The sequence below is a fragment of the Gossypium hirsutum genome, chromosome A06, assembly GCF_007990345.1.
Source record: "Gossypium hirsutum isolate 1008001.06 chromosome A06, Gossypium_hirsutum_v2.1, whole genome shotgun sequence".
In the NCBI taxonomy this organism is placed as follows: Eukaryota; Viridiplantae; Streptophyta; class Magnoliopsida; order Malvales; family Malvaceae; genus Gossypium; species Gossypium hirsutum.
This window is the reverse complement of record NC_053429.1, coordinates 126741454-126765943: the sequence shown is the minus strand read 5'-3', so window position 1 is coordinate 126765943 and position 24490 is coordinate 126741454. Positions and strand designations below refer to the sequence as shown.

The 24490-nt window shown below is 31.4% G+C and overlaps 2 protein-coding genes across 8 annotated transcripts; one reads left to right on the top strand and one right to left on the bottom strand.

Moving 5' to 3' along the window:
• Positions 1 to 58: 58 nt before the first annotated feature.
• On the top strand, positions 59 to 6937 carry LOC121230843 (lipase 1). Of its 2 annotated transcripts, XM_041116340.1 has the most exons (4): positions 59 to 897; positions 5676 to 5768; positions 6485 to 6552; positions 6676 to 6937. In XM_041116340.1, the coding sequence occupies exons 1-4, from the start codon at positions 76 to 78 to the stop codon at positions 6791 to 6793; spliced, it is 1101 nt and encodes a 366-aa protein (XP_040972274.1). In that variant the 5' UTR covers positions 59 to 75; the 3' UTR covers positions 6794 to 6937. The 2 variants fall into 2 exon arrangements, with proteins under 2 accessions (XP_040972274.1, XP_040972275.1); XM_041116341.1 differs by lacking the exon at positions 6485 to 6552.
• Positions 6938 to 10223: 3286 nt separating this feature from the next.
• On the bottom strand, positions 10224 to 21353 carry LOC121230842 (transcription initiation factor TFIID subunit 12b). Of its 6 annotated transcripts, none has more exons than XM_041116334.1 (9): positions 20601 to 21353; positions 19203 to 19409; positions 17339 to 17902; positions 17162 to 17236; positions 12447 to 12525; positions 11954 to 12015; positions 11579 to 11638; positions 11270 to 11512; positions 10224 to 10427 (listed from the first exon to the last, which is right to left on the bottom strand). In XM_041116334.1, the coding sequence occupies exons 1-8, from the start codon at positions 21261 to 21263 to the stop codon at positions 11330 to 11332; spliced, it is 1893 nt and encodes a 630-aa protein (XP_040972268.1). In that variant the 5' UTR covers positions 21264 to 21353; the 3' UTR covers positions 10224 to 10427; positions 11270 to 11329. The 6 variants fall into 6 exon arrangements, with proteins under 6 accessions (XP_040972268.1, XP_040972270.1, XP_040972271.1 ...); XM_041116336.1 differs by having other exon boundaries at positions 11603 to 11638; XM_041116337.1 differs by having other exon boundaries at positions 17339 to 17872.
• Positions 21354 to 24490: the final 3137 nt, after the last annotated feature.

Here is a 24490-nt window from a genome sequence, read left to right as displayed (position 1 = left end):
TTCAATTTCCATCCGTTAATTCAGATAAAACCAAAATAATCAACGTGCTCAAAGATGATACAAATATATATATACATGTATGTATATATAAATATAATATATATAAGCGTTCCAAATAAATGTTCAAAAAATTCAGTTTCTGGATTTCAAATTCCTCCAAAAAGCTTTCAAAAAATTTGGTTAATGGAATCCAAAAATCTATGGCAACTCATCTCCTTCTATCTCTCAACGACCCTTGCTCTTCTCCGTCACCTTGTTCTTCACATCCTCACATTGAATCAATCTCCATTCATAATCAAATTCATGGATTTAATCTTATCAGTTTATTTCCGTTTATGTGATCTCTCACCCTGCGCCGTTGATTTAGACGATCAAACCACCATCCATTTTTGGGTCACCAATCACCGCCGTTTCGACAGGCCGTCACTCGTAATGATCCACGGCTACGGCGGGAATCCACTTTGGCAATTCGTTTATCAAGTGGGTCCTTTGTCACGGAGGTTTAATTTGTATATTCCTGATTTGTTGTTCTTCGGGAAATCTCACTCCAAAAGTCCCTTCAGATCTGAATTTTTCCAGGCTAAGTGTTTGTCCGATGGGTTGAAGAGGATCGGAGTGGATCGGTACTCTGTTTACGCGATTAGTTACGGTGGGTTCGTGGCGTACAGGATGGCGGAGATACGGCCGGATGCGGTGGAGAAAGTGGCGATAGTGAGTAGTGGATTGTCTTATACAGATGAACAGAGGGATCAACAGTTGAGAACAATTGGATGGCATCCGTCGGAGATTTTGGTTCCGAAGAAACCAGATGATTTGAGGTTATTGGTGAATTTATCAACGTTTAAGCAAAGTACTCTCAATTGGGTCCCTGATTTTTTGCTTCGACAGTTCATAACGGTATGTTTGATGTTCCTTAGAGTTAAAATTATGGTCTATTTTGATTTTAGTCCCTCTACTATGCTAAAATTTAAATTTAAGTCATTTCATTTTAATTTGACATTATTTAATTTCTACTTTTTTAGCGTTAACCAAAAATCTTTTCAAGCAAGCTAGAGGCGTCCATACCTACGCAACCAGATTTAGGTCATAATTGAGTTTATACTTTTTTGTCCTAGGATGGCTTAGTTAGGGATCACAATGAGTCGAGTCTAGGTGATACTTTTTAGTTCTAGGCTGGCTTAGTTAGGGATGACAATGAGTCGAGGTCGGCAGATTTTTTACTGCCTCACCCTTACCCGACTATAAGCTTAGACCAATTCACCTTGATTCAATCCTAACTCTTAAAGAAAAATATTGTGTAAACCCAAATTTGAAATTTAATAGGAGAACCCAATCCAATTTTAATTTAATTATTTTTTTATTTTGAAGCAAATAATATTACTTTTCTTTAATTGTTTTATTTATTATTTTGAAATAAATAAGTTTTTAGTATAAACTTAAAATTTAATATATATATATATATCGGTTTGTATTTGGTACATTAGTAGTATATTTTTCCTATTTCATAAGTGTCTTGAAAATTTGACATTGTCTCTTTTTTAAAAAAATTAATTTTTTAATATTTTACGATACCTTATAGAACACTTTTAACCCTCTTATCTTGCTTGTGTAGTTTAAAAATTTTACTGACAGTGTACCAAATATTAACCACATATATATATATAAATGCATTTTTGTAAATATTTTAGAGCAAAGCAAGTGAATTTATCTCAAACCCAATTTTGACTTGATTTTTTTTAAATTTCATATGACTCGAACCGACCTGACCCATCTTGCCTTGAACTCGATTTTTCTAAAAAAACAAATTCGACTCTAATGAGTCGGGTAAAATCATAACCCGTCGAATTTGATTTTTTTTTTTTGTCATCCATAGGCTTAGTACGGTCAATTTTACTATTTATAAATGACAAAAATATAAAAAAAAAATCAACATTGATATATTTTCATATTTAAATTTAAATAAAAATAAATTTTATTTTTTAAAGTAGTAAAATAGAATTTCTGAATAAGCCAAGCTAAGACCTTGAAATCTTTTAAAAATTGAAATTTGATCCAGCTCGGCCATGAGCATCTTTAAAGTAAATATATATATACTTAATAAGCTTTTGTTGTTTAATTTTTACTCCTAAAAGTATCTATTTTAATTAAAAGTAAACATGCCTTTAAAGAAATCAGAATACCCAAATTACAAATAATGTTTTTAAGCTATTAAGCTATCAACATTTAATTTCAGCATTCTTTAAAGGGAAAAATGGATAAACTACATTTAAGGTCACTAAACTATTAGTAAGTTTATAGTTTATCATTCAACTTTAAAAAGTTACAAAATGGTCGTTGAATTATTTGAAAGTTTTTATTTAAGTCATTGAGATGTTAAGTGTTCTTTTTTTGAAATTCCGGCTGGTGAGCTCCATGCACGATCCAATGATCGGTACGATGAAACATTACTCATCAACGAGTAGAAGAATATATCTTAAATTCAAGTCAATCTGACGGTCAGTTGTAACGCCCCCTTTACCCGAGACCATCGTCGGAGTCGAGTAGAGGCATTACTAAACTTATTTGAGCACTTAAACAAATTCAAACAATTTATATCACACTTTCCAGACAAGCTGTCCAACTGCGTTACAAACGCAAAAAAAATCATATCTCGAGTTACAAAACTCGAAATCCAAATCCGTAAATTTTTCCCAAATCTAGGCTCATATATCTACTTACTAATTTTTTTCTAGAATTTTTTGTTGGGTCAATTAGTACAGTTTATTAGTTGAAGTCTCCCCTGTTTCAGGGTTTGGCTACTCTGACCCCTGTGCACTACGAACCAAATTTCTCCATGTACAGAATTCAAATAACCAAGCTGATTGTTTCTCTTAGAAATAGACTCAATAAGGAATCCATACATATATAGTATGACTCCTAAATATTTTTGTACAATTTTTAATGATTTTTACAAATCAGAACAGGGGAGTTCAAAATCACTCTGACCTTGTCTCAAAAAATTCAAATATCTCCTGATATGAAAGCCTTTTGCTTACACCGTTTCTTCTATGTGAAACTAGATTCAATAAGATTTAATTTCATATTTTATTCAACCTCTAATGATATTTTCATAATTTATGGTGAATTTTCAAAGTCAAACTACTATTACTAACCAAAACTGTTTTAGTACAAAATGTTGACATCTTTACTTCATTTCATTTAAACTCTATACATGCCATATAAATCTTCAAACATAAAACAAAAGCTACCGGAATTGATCTGGATAGCGTGCTTTGTTGTGTTGATCCGATCTACCAACTTCATTCAATTCAATCTACATAAAAATATCAAACACACACAAGTAAGCTTATTGAAGCTTAGTAAGTTCATAGGTTTAAAAGTAATGCTTACCAAACATAATATTTCCAAACAATACCAAAACATTTACTAAAGTTTCCTGCGATTCACAACCATTGTTATAATAATTCACATAGTTGAGCTCAACAGTAACAACTACTCAATCTCTTTCATTTGGATCACTTCTCTTTTATTTCTTATAATCAAATTAGGAAACGGCTTACGAAATTGAGTACGTCGTTGTTCAGTGCCACAATTCATAACTCAGTATGGTTTTCCTCATTGGAATACCATACCTACATTTTACAACTCGGTATGGGCAATGCCATACCTACATTTCTTAACTCAGTATGGATTTGATAATACCATACCTACATATCACAACTCAGTATGGATGATATCATACCTACATTTCACACTTTGCCATGGAACAACCATGGTCTTATCCGTCAATTCATCACATGTTACGATACGAACATACTCAATCCTGCGTTTTTCCTAATTTGCATTTCCACATTTATTCTTTCATTAACAAAATTTACACAATCCCACAACAAATTCATATATAATAACACATTACTTCAATCATTCACAAATGAACATCTAAATTCAACCATATGAACTTACCCGGCTAATTTGTAAAAGATATTGAAATTTAGGGACTATTCCGCAACTTTTTCTTTTCCTCGTTCTTCTTTGGATTCTTGATCTATAATATAAAATATTTCTACTCATTAGCATTTATTTGATTTCTATTTCACTTCACAATTTATGCTGTTTAAATTTCAAAATTACACTTTTACAGCAAAATTTACAGTTTTCACAATTTAGTCCCTGCTCAATTCACTCATCAATTGAACTAATTTTTCTTAATTAACACTTTATTTTATCATTATAAACTATTTCAAAACCTTTTATATTCTGAATTTCAACAGCAACCTTCAATTCACAACTTTTTCACAATTAGGTCCTAAATATCATTTCCTATCAAAATCACTTAATAAAACCACCTTAATATGAAATTAGAACTTAAATTTCATAATAATTCATCATAAACTTCCCTTATCCATCCAGGGTAACTTCCAATTTCACCCATAAAATCAAAAACTAATGAATTCTATAAGTGAACCTAATTGTAAAAGTCATAAAAACATAAAAATTATTAAGAAAAAAGAAAGAATTGAACTCACATGATGTAAAAATATGAAAAACCAGCTTTCTCCAGACCTTCTATGGCGTTTTGGCTGAGAAAATATGAAGAAATGTCTAGATTTTTCAATTACATCATTATTTAACTATTAACTTTTATGCTATTTCCAATTTTGCCCCTTGTTCACATTGTTTTCTTGCTTATTTCATACCCAAACCGTCCAGCCATTAACCTTTGAGTTTAATTGCTCTTTAAATCCATCTTTTTAAATACTTAAGCTATTTACTCACAATTTAACAAATTTTGCGCTATTTTCAATTTAGTTCTTTTTAATTAATTAGCTATCCAAACGTTAAAATTTTCTAACAAAACTTTAATACTAACTCAATGACACTCCATAAATATTTATAAAAATATTTATAGCTCGATTTTCAATTTTGAGGTCTCGATACCCCGTTTGACCTAATAAATTCTTTTAATTCACTAATTTCACCATTTCAAAAATTCTTCTAAATCCTTACTTGACTCATAAATATTAAATTACTATCTTGTTCAATCTTATTTGTCGGATTTAGTGATCTCAAATCACCATTTCTGACACCATTGAAAATTAGGTCGTTACATCAGTGTTGAAGATCAAAGAAGAAAGATGGATTTTGATTTGCGGGTTCATGACATTCAAAGCTATTTCATGATAAATTTTGAATTATAGAAGAAAATGGGAAGGAGAGTTTTTAATTGGTGCAGGCATTACGAACAAAGAAAATCATTCAATAGTGATTTTAACAGCCCATGACCTAAATGAAAACTTTCGAATAATTATGTGACCATTTTGTAACTTTTTGAAGTTGTGTGACCAAAAACAGAAACATAGTAATAGTCTAGTGAACTTTAGTGTAATTTACCCAAAAGTAGCAAAAATAGAAATCTAGATTAAATACCAAAACAATTGTGACATTTGTCAAATTAAGTTAAAAATTCAAGCTTTCAAACCTTTAATTGTTTGTGTAAACTAGTAGTTATTATGGTTTTTTTTTTATCTTTTTTGCCATCCAACTATAAAAAAATTACAAAATAGTCATCCAACTATTATTTTTTTTATCATCTAACTATGAAAATTAGAAAATAATTGCTTAATTATTGAATTTTACCCTTTTTTTAGTCACTTATTTATCTTGAATTTTTACAGCTAATGTATGATCATTGTCGAAAGGAAAAGATTGAACTCGCTGATTACTTGGTGCAGAAGAAAGCCGATCCAAACCTTCATGTCCTAACTCAGGTTGCCTCTTTGAATCCTTTCTTTTCTGGTAGACATTTAATTCCTGAATTTAATAATTTTTTAATTTGGTCCTTGAAAATATTTGTTCACATTAACTCTGAAACTTGATAATTTTTTTAATTCAATCCTCGAATTTGGATTCCACTCATGAGTGATGACGTCACTATAAGATTGTGTCACAGTATCACTAGAAAATTTTAAAAAATAATATAAAATCTAAAAAAATAACTATTAAAATTATATGAAAAAATTATATATATATTAAAAAAAATTAAAAAATAGTTTATGACTTGGTACAATCTTAGAGTGCCACGTTATCATACCATGAGAAAATTAAAATTTAGGGATCAAATTGAAAAAAAATGTCAAGTTTTAAGATTAACTTGGAGTAAAAAAATTCAAGAATTATGGTAAGAAAAATTACTAAATTTATGAACTAAATGTTACTTTATCCCAATTAATAACCTCCTTTAAGATGTTGATATTGCCCTTATCATTTTCTTTAAAGGCGAGAAATTCGAGTTAAACCAACTAATAACTTGAATATTTCCGATGAATTTTTCTTATTAAAAATGATCATTTTGGAATGAAAATTTTATTATTTTCAACAAATATTTTCGTCGCTAAAATAATTTATTCTTGTATTTATACTATTATTTAAACTTTTTATTAAGTTGGTGTTACGAATTAAACAAACGGTTTATTTTTTATTGAAGGAAACATTAATAATTTGGGGAGATCAAGATAAAGTTTTCCCATTAGAACTTGCATATAACTTGCAAAGGTAAACAAAAACAATTCTCTTCATAATCCTTTTTTTTTTCCTCTTATTTTTACTAACTATATTTTTAAGTTTTTATTTTATTTAATTTCTAATTTTGAATATTTTTTGGGGGTCAAATTTTAGGCACTTGGGTAAAAATTCAAGGTTAGAGATAATCAAGAATGTAGGACATGCTGCAAATTTGGAGTCACCTGATGAACTCAATAAGTTGATATTTTCATTTGTTATAGGTTGTTCCTAATCATAAAACTATGATTATTAAATAATAATTTCATATAAGCTTTGTATTTCAGACATGTCTAATTAAGTATAAGTATCTTTCTTTTTTTATTAGTAAAATTAGGAATGATATTTTCAATTTTGTAATAATATTTGAATTTAAACATGTTTATTATTTGCATTAAACTGAGTATTACAATCTAAATCTGTCAATTGAGTTTTAACTCGATTGGCATGGGGTATTATTGTTAATGTAGGAGGACGTGAGTTTGAGTGCATTGAAACGTATTATCTTCCTATTTTTGGGTTGGGAGGAGTTATGGATGGTTCTAGACTTTGTCTAAAAAGAGTATAAATATGTTTATTATCCATCTCAGACAATTTATCAAAAGAAATTTATTTAATTATAGGTAATTTTCTTTTTAATTTAGAGCAAATTAGGAATGATACTGGATTCAATATGTGCAATTTTTAATATTTATATTTATATTTGGATACAAATATGAATAATAAATCAAATATTATTATTCAAACATAGAATTTAAGAAATCAAAAGATTTTTTTTTTAAAGTATAGCTTATAAAGAAATTGTTATAGTAATTATAATATAGATTAAATTTTGCTATCAGATTTTATATTGTGAATAAATTGTGGATTTAATCATTGTGCTTTAATAATTTTTTTTTTGTTTTGTTTTTCAAATTGATTAATTTTAATCAATATAATTGACAAATCGTAACAATTAATTTTGTGTGGTTATGTTATGACATTAATTTTGTATATGTAAAGTTGTAGATTTAATCTACTTCTTCAATTATATCATTTTTAGCCACTCCATTAACTAGCTTCTTTTTTTGTTTTTTATGTGAATAATATGTAAAAATAATAAATTGCGATGGTATTACACGTGTGATAATATGTTTGTCATATAAATTTTAAAAATAACATAACATTATAGATTTAACAACTACGATTTAATTATGACTAAATTTTTTTAAAAATTTTAAGCACTAAAAATATTAAATTAAAATATTAAATTTAAATTCACTAGTTATGCACAATAGAAAAACTAATAACAAATACTAACCTAGAATATTTAGTCCAATTATTATCTAAATCTGAGATTATTAACTGTGATTCACCTTCATTTTTGAAATATGACAAGTTTAAAATCAAGTAAATAAACTTTTTTATGCTCAAGTTCAGAGAGTAGTTAGGAGGATTAGTAGGGTCCTCGGTCTCCCTAAATAGAAAAATTTTCATTTAGTTTTTTTTTAAAATTTTAACTTAGTTAAGATAAAATTAAACTTTAGCCTTCGCTAAAAATGATAAAAACTTGATTTAATCCTTTAAAAACGACAAACATATAAACTATTCAAATGGTTAAATTATATTTTTATTATAATAAAAATTATAATTTAATTTTGACCCCGCCATTGTCTAAGTTTGACTTCAATGTTTAAATTAGTACTTACGTTTTTGTCTTATTTAGATTAGTATCTAAATTTCACTTTCGTCTCACATTTGAGTTAATTTTTATAACTCCGTTATCATGTGAACCAATTAGATTATTGTATATGACAGATGTATCAACTAATGGCATTGCATGATTTACAGAAATATATGATGAAAACCAAATTCAAATACAAATTTAAACAAAAAATAAATACTAATTTAAACATTGAAACTAAACTAAAATCCAAATAATATACTTACCCTTCAAAACTCAAGTCCAAATCGGTGCAAAAATTTATATATTTTTTAATATTTTTCATTTTCGTTTTATGATCTATGTTATTATTTTGAGAAATAAAAATATTTATTCCATTTTAATAGGTTTTTGTAATTTAATCTGAATAAAAAATTATTATTAAAATAATAATTTAAAATTGAATTCAAAAAGACCAAACCTACTACAAAACTCCTATACTATATCCTATCTTAGATTACATTTTAGCTCATCTACTAAAAAATGTGTAAATTAACCTTTGAACGTTACATAAATGAAAAAAAGAGCCCCTCCATTAACAATTGATGTTTAAATATGAGGCATAATAATAAATTTAACCCTCAACCTTTACATATTTATTCAATTTAACTTTACTTTTTTATTAGAAGTAAATTAAAAAATCTTCAAACTAATAAAGTTAGACCTTAATAACAAATTTTAAAAAATTCAATTAAACCCTTTTAAATTTTAAAAATTATTTAAAATCATAAAAATTATAAACAAAATTTATAAAAAAAATGTAAAATTTTTAAAATTAAATAACAATGGCAGCCCCCAAAAGAATAGGGATCAAATTCTTTTTAAAAATTTTATATCCATTAGTTTTTAAAATGTGTTGGTATTGTTATTTTTTAAATAAAAATTTTAAATTATAAAATTCTTATAACTATTTCTATAAATTTTATTTATAATTTTTAAGATTTGTTAAATAATTTTTAAAATTTAAAAAAGCTAAAAAAATTTTAATTTGTTATTAAGACATTTTTTTTATTTTTTTAGCTTTATTAGTTTAAAAAATTTCTAAAGCTTAAAAAAATTATAATTTACTTCCAATAGGATCAAATAGAAATTGTGTAAAAATTAAAGATTAAATTTATTATTATTCCTCATATATAAACACCAAATTTTAACGAAAAAAACTCTTTTAGTGCGAGGACTAATATACCCATTTTTCAATAATAAGACTAAAATACAATCCAAAATTACTTTTACCGACCAAGCCTACAAAACTGAGCACCTCAACAATCATTTAATGAATACACACTACTAACAGCAATTTTTTTATTTTTTATTTTGTAAACTCTATATTTTGCATTTATTGAATAATTTAAAAAGTGTTTATTTAAATTTAATTATAAAGAAATAAATATTAGTATAAAAGTAAATTTTTAATATTTTCCCCAAATCATAAGAAAAACTGATACCACAAAAATAAAGAAACTATTTAACACAAAATTAACCCATTTAGATAACTTCATATTTGGTAAAAAAATAATAATAATAACTTACCCAAAAAGTGTACAATATCCCAACAAGAATGTACCACATGTCACATTCTTATTAGCTGATTTCGTGTTTCGAAATAAAATAAGATGAAATTAGTAATTTAAATCTCACTTAACAGTATAATTTGAGGGCCACTTTTGCATTTAAGCCAAAAGAAAAATGTTTGGTCTATTAACCAGTAAGGTTAACGTCAAACAATGATGAACAATATTTCAATCCTCAACCCCATAGATTAAGCAAATGCACCATTCAGTGAAAAGAAATTTAATATCACTGAAACAATGTGCTTTGACAGCCTAGCAGTTTATGCCTAAAATACAAATGAGGGATCAGGAATATATATATCTATATATTTCTAAAATAAATAAAATAAATAATAATGAAAAACACGACGTGGATCCAAGCCAAACTCTATATGCGACCGAGGACAATAATCTTAAACCGGGGAACAGACTCGCTTTTATAGACTCCATTAATAAAATTCACTTACAATATAAATCATGAATAGGAAAATGATAAATTAAGAGGTCTAAAATGGTGTAAAATCATTTTTCAATAGTTCAATGTCTTTGATACTTACCAGGTAATTACAGCTTTTTGTCAATCCATTAGAACTTAAGCTTCAGTTACTATATAAAACCTGCAAAGGAGGCAATTGAATTAGAATGAAAGCTTATATTGGATAAATGCCAAAAGAACAAACAACAGCATTGAACAATGTCTCGGGTTAGATTCTCTAAGTTTTTCCATGTATTTAGAATATCCTTATAGGTCATATCCCTGTATTTATGTGTCGGACAAGGGTACTTCAAGAGTCAGAGAAACATGGAAACTAGCAGCCGAACAAGATTTCAGGAAAATGCCTCGTATTTTAAGATTAAAGTAACATACTATTAAACCAAAAAATGACTGAAACTAAATAAAGGGTCGATATAAGTAGTAATAAAGTTCTGGGAAAAATGAGTGGAAGAATGTACCAATGACATTTAAGGAAGAATGTTTGGGTATCAAATACGACCTAAATCGTAAGAGAAAGTTAGCATGTAATCACTACCCAGCTCATTAGACTAAAAGACAAGTACTAATGCTTAATCCAGGTTGACATGGTTTCTCGGTGAAGAAACAATTTATATTTCATCTTTGAAAATGGATAATGCATGTCAGATTTCTTTTTTTCCCTTGGATTATAATCCAATAATGCACAGAATGTCAAGCAATTTCAGATCCTATAAGATCAAGATACAGCATAGATAAGTAGATCATAAAGTTATGCTGTTCTGACTCTTTATTTTTCTTGAAATATCTCTGTCCAACATATTTCTGGACATAGGCATGGAGATATGACCCTCCAAAAACAAAGAAATAACTTTGGAGAAACTAAATATACCCATATCGTACGACTGCATGACTGTATCCTACCCTCAGACCTATCTGCGTGTTGATAAATGAAAGAGAGACACAAAAGTGAATCATGTTGCTCACCTACAATGTAGACATAAACAAGGATTCCGGGTGCAAATTATGACTGGCAACTTCTTTCCATCAATACCGTGTTATTTGCTGCAGCATTTGTGAACCAACTGCTTGTGAAACCAACTGCTCGGAACTCGGTGAAGGTCTCATTAAATTGTTTGCACCAACTGGGTTGCCAAGTCCTTGTCTTATCATTTCTTTAGGATTATTTGCATTTATTTCGGGCTGTGACGATTCCATCAGTGCCCGTATCTAATCAAGAAATTTGCATAAGAGTAAAAGTTTTATCGCTTAAGGAGAGTAAGAGATAAGTTATACTTTAGTACTGAAAAATTCGGTCACCATATCAAGACGCTTCTTGTGGAGGTCACTCGATAACTGCATGTTTTAGAAACATTATTCAAATTCATCAGTTGTAATCTTTCTTATTTAGCAAATAATCAAAGATTTCCATATCAAATAAAAGGTGCTTACGCTAATAACATCAGAAGAAATGCTAGAGAATTTTATAAAAATGTAATATCGAAAGATAATAGAAAACATTTTGACTACCACACATATATGTCAAAACGAGTTCCTAAATAAGGAAACGAATCACCTTGAAAAGGATATTCGAAGTCAGATACAGTAAAGTCAAGATTCTAAGAAATTTTATGCAGTGAGATCTCAAAAATGATAAACATAAATCCTTACCGGTCTTGTTTGGTTCCGCTCTTCGCTTGAAAATCCTGGAATAGTCAAACGCCAGTTTTTCTCTGTACATAATCCCACATTAAACATCATTACAGCTTCATAGCTTCACTTAAAATTACAGAAGAAACTCCGAAAGGTAGTCTTATGTAGGCACTACACAAAACTTTTTGCAATCTCGCACTATTTACAGTAAAGTACTACATCATTTAACATAAGATATAAAGTATAGGAAGGGCATAACAAGCAACTCTTGGAAGGCAAAAAAATTATGCATAAATTACAGTTTCAGAAATTCTATATGGGATCATTATAGTTCTATGCCCAGAAGGCGGATCTTGAATCTGTGAAGAGTAAATTCAAGGATTTAAGAGCCACACAAGCCTGGAGCTTTGGTCTCAGCCCATGACACGAGCAACAGAATTTATCTAGTTCTGTTGTATCCTTAGTTAACATTTAACTCTTCCAAAGAAATCCAAGTTAGTAAATTGCATACCTAAATGTAGCAAGATATCCTTGGACTCTAATGTTGAAGATTTCCGATGCTTCGCCAAACTGCATGCAAATGTAGTCACCTGAAAACAAGTAAAATGATGTAAGCCTTAAACCAAGAAGACCATTACTTAAATACCAATGAAAGTCTCCAGAAGCTGAAAGGAAACAGTTAAAAAAATAAGAAGACTGAAAGAAAGAGAATGAAGCTGCAGATAGGGACTGTTTAATTGTGCAAGCTACGAGTAATGGCTAGTTAGCACCAATTTGAAGTTTTATTAGGTTAAAGCAATTAAAACACTCTTTTCCCTCTCTAAAATACAGTTATAAAAATCAAATAACTTTGAGGCCAAAATATTCAATTTCTCTTCAGGCTAAGCACAAAATATTGCAGGAAGAATGTCATAGTTTTTGTCAGATTACAGTTTACTAATTAAGGAATATTTAAGTGTATCAGATAGGATTCTGTAAATATTTTACTGATTACTATCCCTAACTTTAAGGCTGTTTTTTTTAGACAGCATCCCTAGAGTTAGTCTGTTTCCTAGTATAGAGTTTCCTAAGTTAGGCTTACTATGTGTATAAATATTTATGTAATTTCTTATGAATAAGACGGAATAGAAAAAGCCTGTTCTTAACATGGTATCCGAGCCGTTTTTTTAGCTCAAATTCTGGGATTTTTTTCTTTGTCTGGCAACTTCTTCTCATTCCCGATCAACCCTCAAGCCTGTAGAATTTGTTCAAAAGAAACATGGCTGAAACTGTCAAAACCAGCAACACTGGAGAAGGGAATTCTCAAGAATCATCTGTTGAGTTCAGTAAAGAAGAAATTGAGAAGTTGAAGAATCTGCTGGGATCATTGGAAAAATCTCCTTCAATAGGTACTAGTGGTTTGGTTTTTTCAGGTATATCCTCTTCTCAAAATTCTAAAATCTCGGATATACCCACAAAAAGTTTTTGGGTCATTGACTCAGGAGCTACAGACCACATGACCCACTCCTCACAAAAATTTGTTTCATATACACCTTGTCCTAGTAGTAGAAAGATAACAGTAGCCGATGGTTCTGTGATCACAGTGGCCGGTCAGGGTGATATTGTTATAAACAAAACCCTTACTCTTAAAAATGTCCTTCATGTTCCAAAACTATTTACCAATCTTCTATCCATCCAAAGAATTACCAAAGACTCTAACTGTAGTGTGGTTTTCTATCACAATCGATGTCTTTTTCAGGAACAGAATACGAGGAGGATGATTGGACATGCTAAGGAAGTAAATGGCCTATACTATCTTGAGGAATCCAGTGGAGAAGTTAGTGCTCTGAATTCCTCACCATTATCTTTCATATCCGAATCTATTAAAACTAATAAAAACCAAATTTGGCTCCATCACCTCCGCCTTGGTCATCCATCGTTTAGAGTCCTTAAAATTATGTTTCCTTCATTGTTCAAAGGATTAACTGTTGAAAAATTCCATTGTGATGTTTGTGAACTTGCAAAACATAAACGTACCTCTTTTCCGGTAAGCAATAAAAGAACATCCGCTCCTTTTACTCTTATTCATAGTGATGTTTGGGGACCATCCACTATTTCAAATATTTCTGGGGCTCGGTGGTTTGTATCCTTTATTGATGATTGTACCCGTGTGTCTTGTATATTTCTTTTAAAACAGAAATCTGATGTAAGGTCTATCTTTCCAACCTTTTACAACATGATCAAAACACAATTTGGAGCTGAAATAAAAAGGTTTAGGTCAGACAATGCCAAGGACTATTTCAATCAGTTTCTCTCACCATATTTCCAAGAAAGAGGCATTATACATGAGTCATCTTGTGTTAGCACACCCCAACAAAATGGTGTTGCCGAAAGAAAAAATGGTCACATTTTAGCTATTACAAGAGCCCTCTTGTTCCAAAAATATGTCCCTTAAACAATACTGGGGGGAGACTGTTTTAACTGCTACTCATATGATAAATAGATTGCCTAAAAAAGTCCTTGAATCTCAAAGTCCTATGCAAGTTCTAGCAAAATTCTTTCCTGATTTTAGTACTTCAAGTAGCCTTCCTCCCAAAATATTTGGTTGTGTTGCCTTTGTACATGTACATTCTCAAATAGAGGAAAATTTGATCCACGAGCTGTCAAGTGTGTCTTTCTCGGTTATTCTTCCACTCAAAAGGGGTACAAATGCTATCATCCAGCCACAAAAAAATTTTACGTATCAGCGGATGTTACTTTTGCAGAACAAAAGAATTTCTTTACTCGTCCTTATCTTCAGGGGGAGATCTTATTCACAGAAGATAAGGACAGAGAATTCTTTCTTCTTGACATTCCAGCTACTGTCCAGCAACCAAACACTCACATTCCAGCTCCCGTCCAGCAACCAAACACTCACATTCCAGCTCCTGTCCAGCAACCTGAAACAGAGCCTAATACACCCAAATCACAAAGAGGGATTCCGGACACTACTCGTCCTTTACTGGTTTACTCAAGGAAGAAGGCACCGGTGCAAGTTCAATCATCTTCTCCTCCTATACAACCTGAGGTAATTGCTGAACCTACTACTGAAACTACTGAAAATTTAGATGAATTTCCCATTGCTATTAGAAAAGGGATTAGAGCCTGTACAAAACATCCCTTGTACTTATTTTTGTCTTACAAAAATTTGTCCCATAACCACAAAGCCTTTCTTACTAGCCTAAATTCTATCTCCATTCCCAAAACAGTATCCGAGGCATTAGAAGATGAGAATTGGAAAAATGCCATGAAGGTTGAAATGGAAGCTCTTGAAAAAAATAAGACATGGGACTTGGTGAAATTACCGAGAGGAAAGAAACCAGTGGGATGTCGCTGGGTGTACACAGTGAAGTATAAATCAGATGGTTCTTTGGAGAGGTACAAAGCAAGGTTGGTTGCTAAAGGGTACACTCAAATGTATGGAGTAGACTACCTTGAGACATTTGCCCCTGTTGCAAAGATGAAAAATGTGAGAGTGTTGTTGTCACTAGCTGCCAACCGAGGCTGGAAATTACAGCAATTTGACATAAAAAACGCCTTTTTACATGGTGATCTTGAGGAGGAAGTCTATATGGATGTTCCACCAGGATTCGGTCCAAATACAGGACAAGTAGTTTGCAGACTAAAAAAGGCTTTGTACGGACTAAAACAGTCCCCGAGGGCTTGGTTTGGAAGATTTACCAAAGTAATGCTCAAGTTGGGGTATAAACAGAGTCAAGGAGATCACACTCTGTTTGTAAAACACTCATCTTCAGGGGAGTGACTGCTTTATTAGTCTATGTAGATGACATTATAGTGACTGGTGATGACCTGGAAGGAATGGAGAATTTAAAGAAATGCCTAGTAAAAGAATTTGAAGTCAAAGAACTCGGAAAGTTAAAATATTTCCTTGGTATTGAAGTGGCACACTCTCGGGAAGGAATCTTCATATCTCAGCAAAAATACATAGTTGATTTGTTGACAGAGACAGGCAAGTTGGGATGTAAACCAGCAGACACACCCATAGAGGTGAATCACAGACTTGGAGATGCACTAGAAGATGCAGCAGTTGATAAAAGTTCATATCAAAGACTTGTAGGGAAGCTCATTTACTTGTCTCATACCAGACCGGATATTGCCTATGCAGTCGGTGTTGTAAGTCAGTTTATGCACAACCCCAAAGAATCACATCTTAGAGCTGTGTATCAAATTCTACAGTACTTAAAGGGCACGCCAGGTAAAGGAATCCTATTTAAAAAGGGGGAGAATTTAACCCTTGAAGCCTATACTGATGCAGATTATGCAGGGTCTATGGTTGATAGAAGATCAACCTCGGGCTATTGCACTTTCCTAGGAGGCAATCTTGTGACTTGGAGGAGTAAAAAACAGAATGTTGTGGTTAGATCTAGTGCAGAAGCTGAATTTAGGGCGATGGCTCTTGGAATTTGTGAGCTATTATGGCTAAAAATTATTTTGGAAGATTTGAAGATCAAGTGGGAAGGTCCAATGAAGTTGTATTGTGATAATAAGTCTGCTATCAATATTGCACATAATCCAGTTCAACATGATCGTATGAAGCACGTTGAGGTTGACAGACATTTTATAAAGGAAAAACTGGACAGTGGCTTAATTTGCACTCCATTTGTGTCCACTGATGGTCAACTAGCAGACATACTTACCAAAGGGTTGTCTGGAAAGTTGTTTCAAAAACTAGTAAGCAAGCTGAGAATGGATGATATCCACTTCCCAGCTTGAGGGGGAGTGTCAGATTACAGTTTACAAATTAAGGAATATTTAAGTGTATCAGATAGGATTCTGTAAATATTTTACTGATTACAATCCCTAACTTTAAGGCTGTTTTTTTTTAGACAGCATCCCTAGAGTTAGTCTGTTTCCTAGTATAGAGTTTCCTAAGTTAGGCTTACTATGTGTATAAATATTTATGTAATTTCTTATGAATAAGACGGAATAGAAAAAGCCTGTTCTTAACAGTTTTTTAAAAATATTCTGCAATATTCAAGTTATATTTGACATGAAGAGTACCCTAATGCTAAACATATCTATATTTGTAACATCTCAGAGGTTAAGGTTATTTATATTATGATTTGTGGTTAATTACCACTAGAAACTAAAAAGTACAAGCGGCACATGCACATATCTGTAATCCCAAACAAAGAAAGGCAATATCAACATGGTAAAGCCTTTACTCATAGCTTAGCAGAGCCTTACAGAGTCTATGAAATCATCAGCAATCTCCAGAAGTAGATCTTCAACTTCTGGTTCCAGCTTTCCTTGCGAATCAACCTGGACATAGCCAAAGAATGAATACCACAACAAAAGAAGGAAGCAAATTATTGGAAACTAATAGAAAAGAATGAAATACAAATAGTCAAAAGCTGGAAAAACCTGTGAAACTAGATCTTGTATCTTTCTTTTTCCGAGAAGTTGATTGGTCGCTTCAGTTCCTTGGCTTGAACTTCCCCCAGGTGTGGTTGTACCAGATGCAGTTGCATTGGGCTGTGATCCAGTTAAACTGAGAGTTTTCTGGCCTGCAGGTCCGGGCATCCTCGGAGATTGCTGTTGTTGCTGATGCAATGGTGATTGTTGTGGTTGTAATTGTTGTTGAGGTTGTTGTTGCAGCTGCTGCTGTAGTTGTTGCTGTGGCTGCTGCATTTGAGGATGCCCCATTTGTGATTGTTGTTGTACAAGCTGGGACAATTGTTGAGAATTCAAGCCCATAGAATTTTGCAACTGAGGAGAAGAAAAAGGCAGTTGCTGTTGCAAGAGAACTTGTGACTGCCTCTGAAGGCGGAAGGGAGCTGACCCTGGACCAGATATTGATGGTATTTGCTTCAACAACTGTTGCTGCAAGAGAGAGTTCTGCATCATACCCTGTTGTCCATTCTGAGCCAGCCCTGATAACTGGGGGTTTATAAATGCCTGAGATGATGTTCTTTGTAAGCTTTGAACCTGTAGTTACAGAGGGGATATTATATAATGAGATCATGCACACAAATTAATTTGAAAACAAGCAACCAAACCACATGACAAAAATCTCTTATTATTGCCTACCCCCGTAAAATTTACATTAAAGGTGCAATGGCATAAGAAGACAGGTTGAGAAATAAAATTCAATTAAAGGGAAAACATAACATATTTGGTTTACATTAACTCTATTAACGAACCTAAAAATCGCATGCCATGGGTGAGTCTTGCATCTCTTCCCACTATAGTCAAAGGAAATTAGGACATTTACAAATAAAACCATTTTGCAGGAATTCAATACAATAACAATGCACCAGAAGACGTGCAATCATTCATAAACATGTCAACTCTTATCTGATAATGGAAAAGTTGTGAAAACATCTTACACGAGATTCTACTTCAGCCAATGTGCAAAATGAAATAGTTTATTGAACAAAAGGAACAGCTACTTGTTGCAAAATCACGCTACTAATTTCCAAGTCTTCATCAACAGACTAGATATTAAATGATCATGGAGTCAATGGTCATTTGATACATTACAATAACATTTTACAATGCATATGACAAAATCCAGATAAATAGTGCTAACCGTAGACTTCCATAAATACAAAGAATATCTCACATGTAATTATTTTTTTAAAGGTGAGGGAGCATGTCTCACAGGAAATCCAATTAACCTTCAAGGTTATAACAGCTTGATCAAAAAGAAAAGTATTGTTTGCATGAGATGTTAAACACAATTATTATTATATAGAGTACTGTGAAACTTAACAGTTTTCCTAAGCCAGTTTACCCAGAAAATTGTTATCACAGCGGTGTCAAAAGAGATTCATGATTTCTTTTTCACTTTGTAGGTATTAATCCTTTACATATTACCAAAAGAAAGTGCAGCCTAAAGCTTCCGTTATAAGATTAAATAATTAAAACTTTTCTTCATCTAGTCTGAGCAAGCATAAGTCAAAGGATAGTAAACTAATGTTCGCCAAACATAAAGAGCAACATGAAGTAAACGAAGAAAAGCTGTACTCCTAGGAACTTAACATTAGCAGATTGAAATCTCAAAATTGCCTCATAGCTTAAGGAGATCATATAGCAACTTCTATATCAGTGCAAACTGAACTTCTCTACCCATAGATAAACTCGACAAATCACACCTACAGATGAAAATGATTTCTCAAATTGAAGAACTACAGAGAAAGTAGGAAAAAAACATTTAGTTCACAGGTTCATCATGAGGAAAGTGGTCAATACATCATTGAAAGAAGAAAAATAAAGAAGAAAATACCTGAGGAGATGTGAGTTGTGTTTGTTGCGATAACTGCTGTCTCATCTGTCCCTGATTCATCTGCTGTTGAGCATAAAGAGCTCCATTAGCCCTTAAATGTGAGCTCAAATTCATCATCCCCATTGCCTGCATCCCATGCAAAGATTGCCCGGTTGGATTTCCTGCATGAAACTGAGACCCTTGTACCAAGCCAGCTTTCTGCCTCGGCTACATAGAAAACCTCAGATGTTTTAAGAAAAGAAAAATTATATCTAAAATATGAAATTAGACAGGAGTGGTACACATCAAGCCCTATAAAGTAATCAGTTCTGCAATGATCAGGTTATTACTACCATTAAGAAAATAATTACAATGAATTCAATATGAAACAAGGACTATCTCAAGAAACCATTAATATCGTATAACTTTAGACGAAAACTAGAGCATGATTTAAATTGCTTTGTAGCAAGAAAGGATATCAGAAAAAAGCACACTGCTTAGTAACTCTAAAGTGCTTATTGGGTAGAAACAATGCAATTATTACTTTCAAAAAGCAAGGAATGCAATCAAAAGCACGAATTATATTTGACTTTAAGGCACTCGCCAACAGAAACCATCAACTACGTCACGTTTAATCTTTTGGATAAAAAAAACATCAGCAATCATCAATAATTCCAACTTTAGCTAACAGCAAGATCTCCAGTACAAATTTACTAGGTAACGGTTATCTTTTGGAATTAAAAGAAACATCGGCAATCATCAATAATGCCAACTTTAGCTAACAGCAAGACTTCCAGCACAAATTTAACTTGCTTAAATCACTTACTAAAACATGCACATAACAATCTTCAAATCCCCCAAAACTGCAGGAAGATAAAAGGTTAAAGGAAACAAAATAACACCTAAAAATTGCAGATTGTACACAGGTTGTGCAAAGAAAAACTTGCATACAAAATGTATAAGATAGTGTTTGGGAACTTGAATTTCAAAAGATGGATTTAGATTTCAAAAGTACTGAAGTTGTATAAACACATAAAAATATAACATTCATGATTGCTTTTCAAATTCATTGATTTGTCTGATGTCTATATAGTAAAGAAATTCAAATTCCTGTAGATACCTGGAAAATTGAAATTCGTGCTTTTAATACCTTTCAAATATATAATCATATTGAATCTCAATTACTTCATATATAATGTATGCATAGCAAATAACATCCAAATCCAAATCTTCAAATTCATGTCCCCAAACATAATATAAAAGTTGCAATTACATGATCTTAAATTGCCTCCTCATTTCCAAACAAAAGGAATATGATGGTTTCTAAAGCAACAACTAATCAAATACATTAAATCTATACTCCAAATTTCTAAACAAAAAAAATCAAACAAAAAAATAGGCATAGAGAGAGTTCCATACCGAAGCTAAAAGCTGAGACTGATAATTATACTGAGCAGCGGCGGCGGCAGCTGCACCACCGAGCATAGGCAAATGACCACTTTGTCCAATCAAAGCTGACCTTGATAAATTAGGATTGCCCATCTGTTGATTTTGTTGTTGGTTTGCTTGAATTGAAGCTGACCCACCAAAATTCATTTGCCCATATAACCCAGCTTGTTGTCTTAAAACGTTGCCATATTGAGACTGTTGCTGTTGTTGCTGCTGGCTTTGTTGTTGCTGTTGTTGGAGTTGATTAATACGTGAAATTGACGGCGATCTTTGAAGGTTTTGCTGCACTTGAAAATTTGATAAACCCCCAACACCTTGTTGCGTTTGTTGTTGCAAGATTTGCTGTTGTTGTTGTTGTTGGGCGAGATTTGAAAGAGGCGGAGACGAAATTTGCGAGATTTGCTGCTGCTGCTGCTGCAAATTTTGCAGTGAGGGATCAATTGAGGGATTTGTTGTTGGTGTCGCTGTCGGAGATGGGGCTGTTAGCGGCGTCGCCGTCTGCGTCGGGTTAATATTTGACGCCGCCGCCGATGACGGTGGCGGTGTCGGAACCGATGATGAAGGGTCCATCAACAAGGGATTTGGCGACTGGAGATGCTTGGGGGATGATGTTGAAGAAGTAGTTTCAGCCATGGCTTTGTTGATGTTTCCTTTTGGGGAACTCGAATTTTGTTAATCCATGGTGGAATTGAGAATTTTTTATTTAATTATTGAAGGTGAAAATCTGCACTGCAGAGGATTTTAAGAGAAATAAAAAAGAAGGTTTAAATTTCTCAAAAGTCCCTGTGTTCTTTTACAGGTTAAAATTTAGTCATAGTACTTTAATTTTGAGAGATTGAAACCTTGTACCATTTTAATCAAAAATATTGAATCTTTTGTTGAAATTTGCAATTATAAAAAATATAAAAATAACCTTTTTAGCCTTCAAAGTTTATAATCTTTGTCAATTTGGTCCTTACTATTTAAAAATACATTAAAATTTTTATTAAAACAATTAAATGTTTTTATATTTTCAATAAAAAATTCCTTCAAATTTTGCAATTTTAAAAAATAAAAATGCTTTAAAATTAAAATTTTCATTAAATTATTAAAATATCTTATTAAGTGGATATCCACCAATATGAAGATAAACTTTATAGACCGATTGATCAATAAAATATGCTCCCAATATTTTATTTAATAACATTATTTAATTTTTAAGGATTTATTGGAAATGTAAAAAAAAATTCTAATTTTTTATAATTTTTGTGTACCTTTAAAAGGTAAGGACCAATTTGATAAAAATTGTAAAAATTGAGGACTGAGAAAGTTAGTGATGGGTGATGAATTCACAAAAAAAAATATTATTCTTAGCAATAAATAAATAGCAATATATAGAGTAGAATCGATCCCAAAGAGACTGAGATATCTTAAATTATTATTTCGATTTAACCAGGTTACATGTCAGGCAACTATCGAGCGCGCGACATGTGACGTCTGTGCATAAATAAAATGGGAGAATTTAAATCTAATAAAATTAAAATTAATAAAAATAAATAGAAACAAAATTAATTTGAATAAACCGATATGAACAAATTCTAGCTTCAAGCTCAATTTTTACTTTAGTTTCGAAAGGATCATTGATAACAAGTCTTCTCCTTCAACCGACAAGTCGGTTATAATGATTGAGGACATCTTAGGCTACCAACCCTTCCATGTGTAAATTAATTACGGGAATGCTCAACAACTGACATTCATTAAACGGATAACCACAAAATACACGTCCACGATTTAGTTTTTTAGTAGCCTTGCGAACTAGAAGGGCCCAACTTAAACTACCAACCTCAACCACGTGGGTCGTTTAAATTTGATTGATATTTCCCTACTTAATTGGACACTCTAATGTATTCTTCAATATACTGAATATTGATTCTTCCAACTGTACGCTTATCAAAATCGAATCAACAATTGTTTTATTTGGTGTCAATATAATTTTATGAAACATCGATATCGATCTCCTAAACAAATACCGAAATCAAATTTTTCAAGTGCATATTCGAATCTCACTATCCTCAAAAATCAAATAAAAAATCTGCCTAAAGCTCCACCAACTTCATAAAATTAAAGAAAAGAAAGAAATGGAAATTTTATGGGCAAAGTCCCTCCCCTAAAATAAAATTACTTCATAAAAACGAACCAACAATTGTTTTTGGTTTATGCGCAAAGTGCCTCCCCACCTTTTTAATGTCTAATTTATATATAAAAGAAATTAAATTAACCCAAAATAAAAATAAATGCTAGAGGGATGCGTGTGCACTTGACTTGATCATGGACTGGGTTTAGGTTAGGTTGATACAAAATTTTAGATCTATTTTCTAAGTCCAGTCTAGATTATTTATTATATAAAATAAAATTTTAAAACTATAATACATCAACTACACTAAAATTAGTAAAATAAATATTTCCCAATAAATTAAAAATACATTAAAAAACCTTTAAATTAGTAGCAGAATTAACAAATAAAATAAAAGTTATACAATATTTAAACAACAACAATAAAATCGTAGTAATATAATAGCGAAATAGTAGCAAAACAATTTATTTAGGCCAGGCCCGAGTGAAAAAAAACTCACTCAAGGCTCAGCCCATTTAGAAAACAAATTTTTTTTATCTAAAGCTATTTTTTGAGTTTATATTTTTATCCAAATGAAACACTTTCCAAATTCAAGCCTAAATGATGGATAGCCTACCCATAATGAGGTCTAGTGTGCACTAATGCGCCTCCCCTTCCTTCACGCCTCAATTCAAGTTCTCATGTTAAATCTTTTATGCAAGTCAAGTATCCTCTCATTTCTCAACACATTGGATAACAATTGTACCAAAAAAAATTGATTGATTAAGTGTTAAATTAGATAAAATACATGTCCAAAATTAATTAAATTAAATAATAAAAATATGTCAATTAAGCGCATTATCGATTATTCTATCTTTTTATAATTGTAAAATTAAACGAATGAACAAGATTTTTAAATAAAATAATACAGGGACTCGATGGCTCAAAATTAAAGTATATAGACTAAAATCATGTTAGATAAAGTATTGAAAATAAACTAAAATTTAATATTTTGATAATAAAAAATGATTGTATGAAATAGAGACACGGCGTCATCATGTATCACTTACAAATTATTTAATGTTATTTCAGCATTTTTATGTCATTGACATATAATTTTAATAATTTTTTAACTTAGACCCTAAACTCTAGAATTTAAATCTTGAATCTTAAATCTTAGACTCCAAACCTTAAACCCTGAACTATGGTCCAGGATGTAAGATCCAAGGTTCAAGTATAGGATCAAAGGTTAGGGTTTAAGGTCTACGGTCTAGGGTTTAATGTTCATTCAGGCTAAAGGATTCAAAGTTCAATGATCAGAGGGAAGGGTTTTCTAGAGTTCATGGTCCAATATCTAAGGTTTAAGTTATAAAAATTACCCAAATTATGTGTTAATGACATGAAAAAAAGATACTGAAATGACATTAAATAATTGGTAAAAGATATAGGATGATATAACGTCTCTGTTTCAGACAATCCTTATCCATTTTTCATGTTAAAAATGTTATCAATCATATATTTATGCCTACTTGTGTACGATGTGTTGGTTTTCTTCTTGCTCAATTTGTATTAATATAGCACTAATTTCTCCGTCCTCCATTGTTTACCTCTGAAACAGTAAAAAGAACATAGCAAATGATGCTGTTTGGAATTGACATTGTTTTTTGGGTTCATTTTTTACAAGTTGTTTTTCTTCTCAAGGCTTTAGCTTGTCAATGTATCAACCACATAAGGTTAAAGTTAAGATCATGAATACCCAGGCCATCTA

Excerpts from the sequence above, each read along its gene's own strand:
- LOC121230842 (XM_041116334.1), bottom strand. The coding sequence starts at position 21,263 with ATGGCTGAAACTACTTCTTCAACATCATCCCCCAAGCATCTCCAGTCG. Across the intron at positions 17,903-19,202 it reads CACAACTCACATCTCCTCAG|GTTCAAAGCTTACAAAGAAC; the intron begins GTATTTTCTTCT and ends CTGTAACTACAG. Across the intron at positions 11,513-11,578 it reads CCGAATTTTTCAGTACTAAA|ATACGGGCACTGATGGAATC; the intron begins GTATAACTTATC and ends TTTCTTGATTAG.
- LOC121230843 (XM_041116340.1), top strand. The coding sequence starts at position 76 with ATGTATGTATATATAAATATAATATATATAAGCGTTCCAAATAAATGT. Across the intron at positions 5,769-6,484 it reads ACCTTCATGTCCTAACTCAG|GAAACATTAATAATTTGGGG; the intron begins GTTGCCTCTTTG and ends TTTTTATTGAAG. Across the intron at positions 6,553-6,675 it reads CTTGCATATAACTTGCAAAG|GCACTTGGGTAAAAATTCAA; the intron begins GTAAACAAAAAC and ends GTCAAATTTTAG.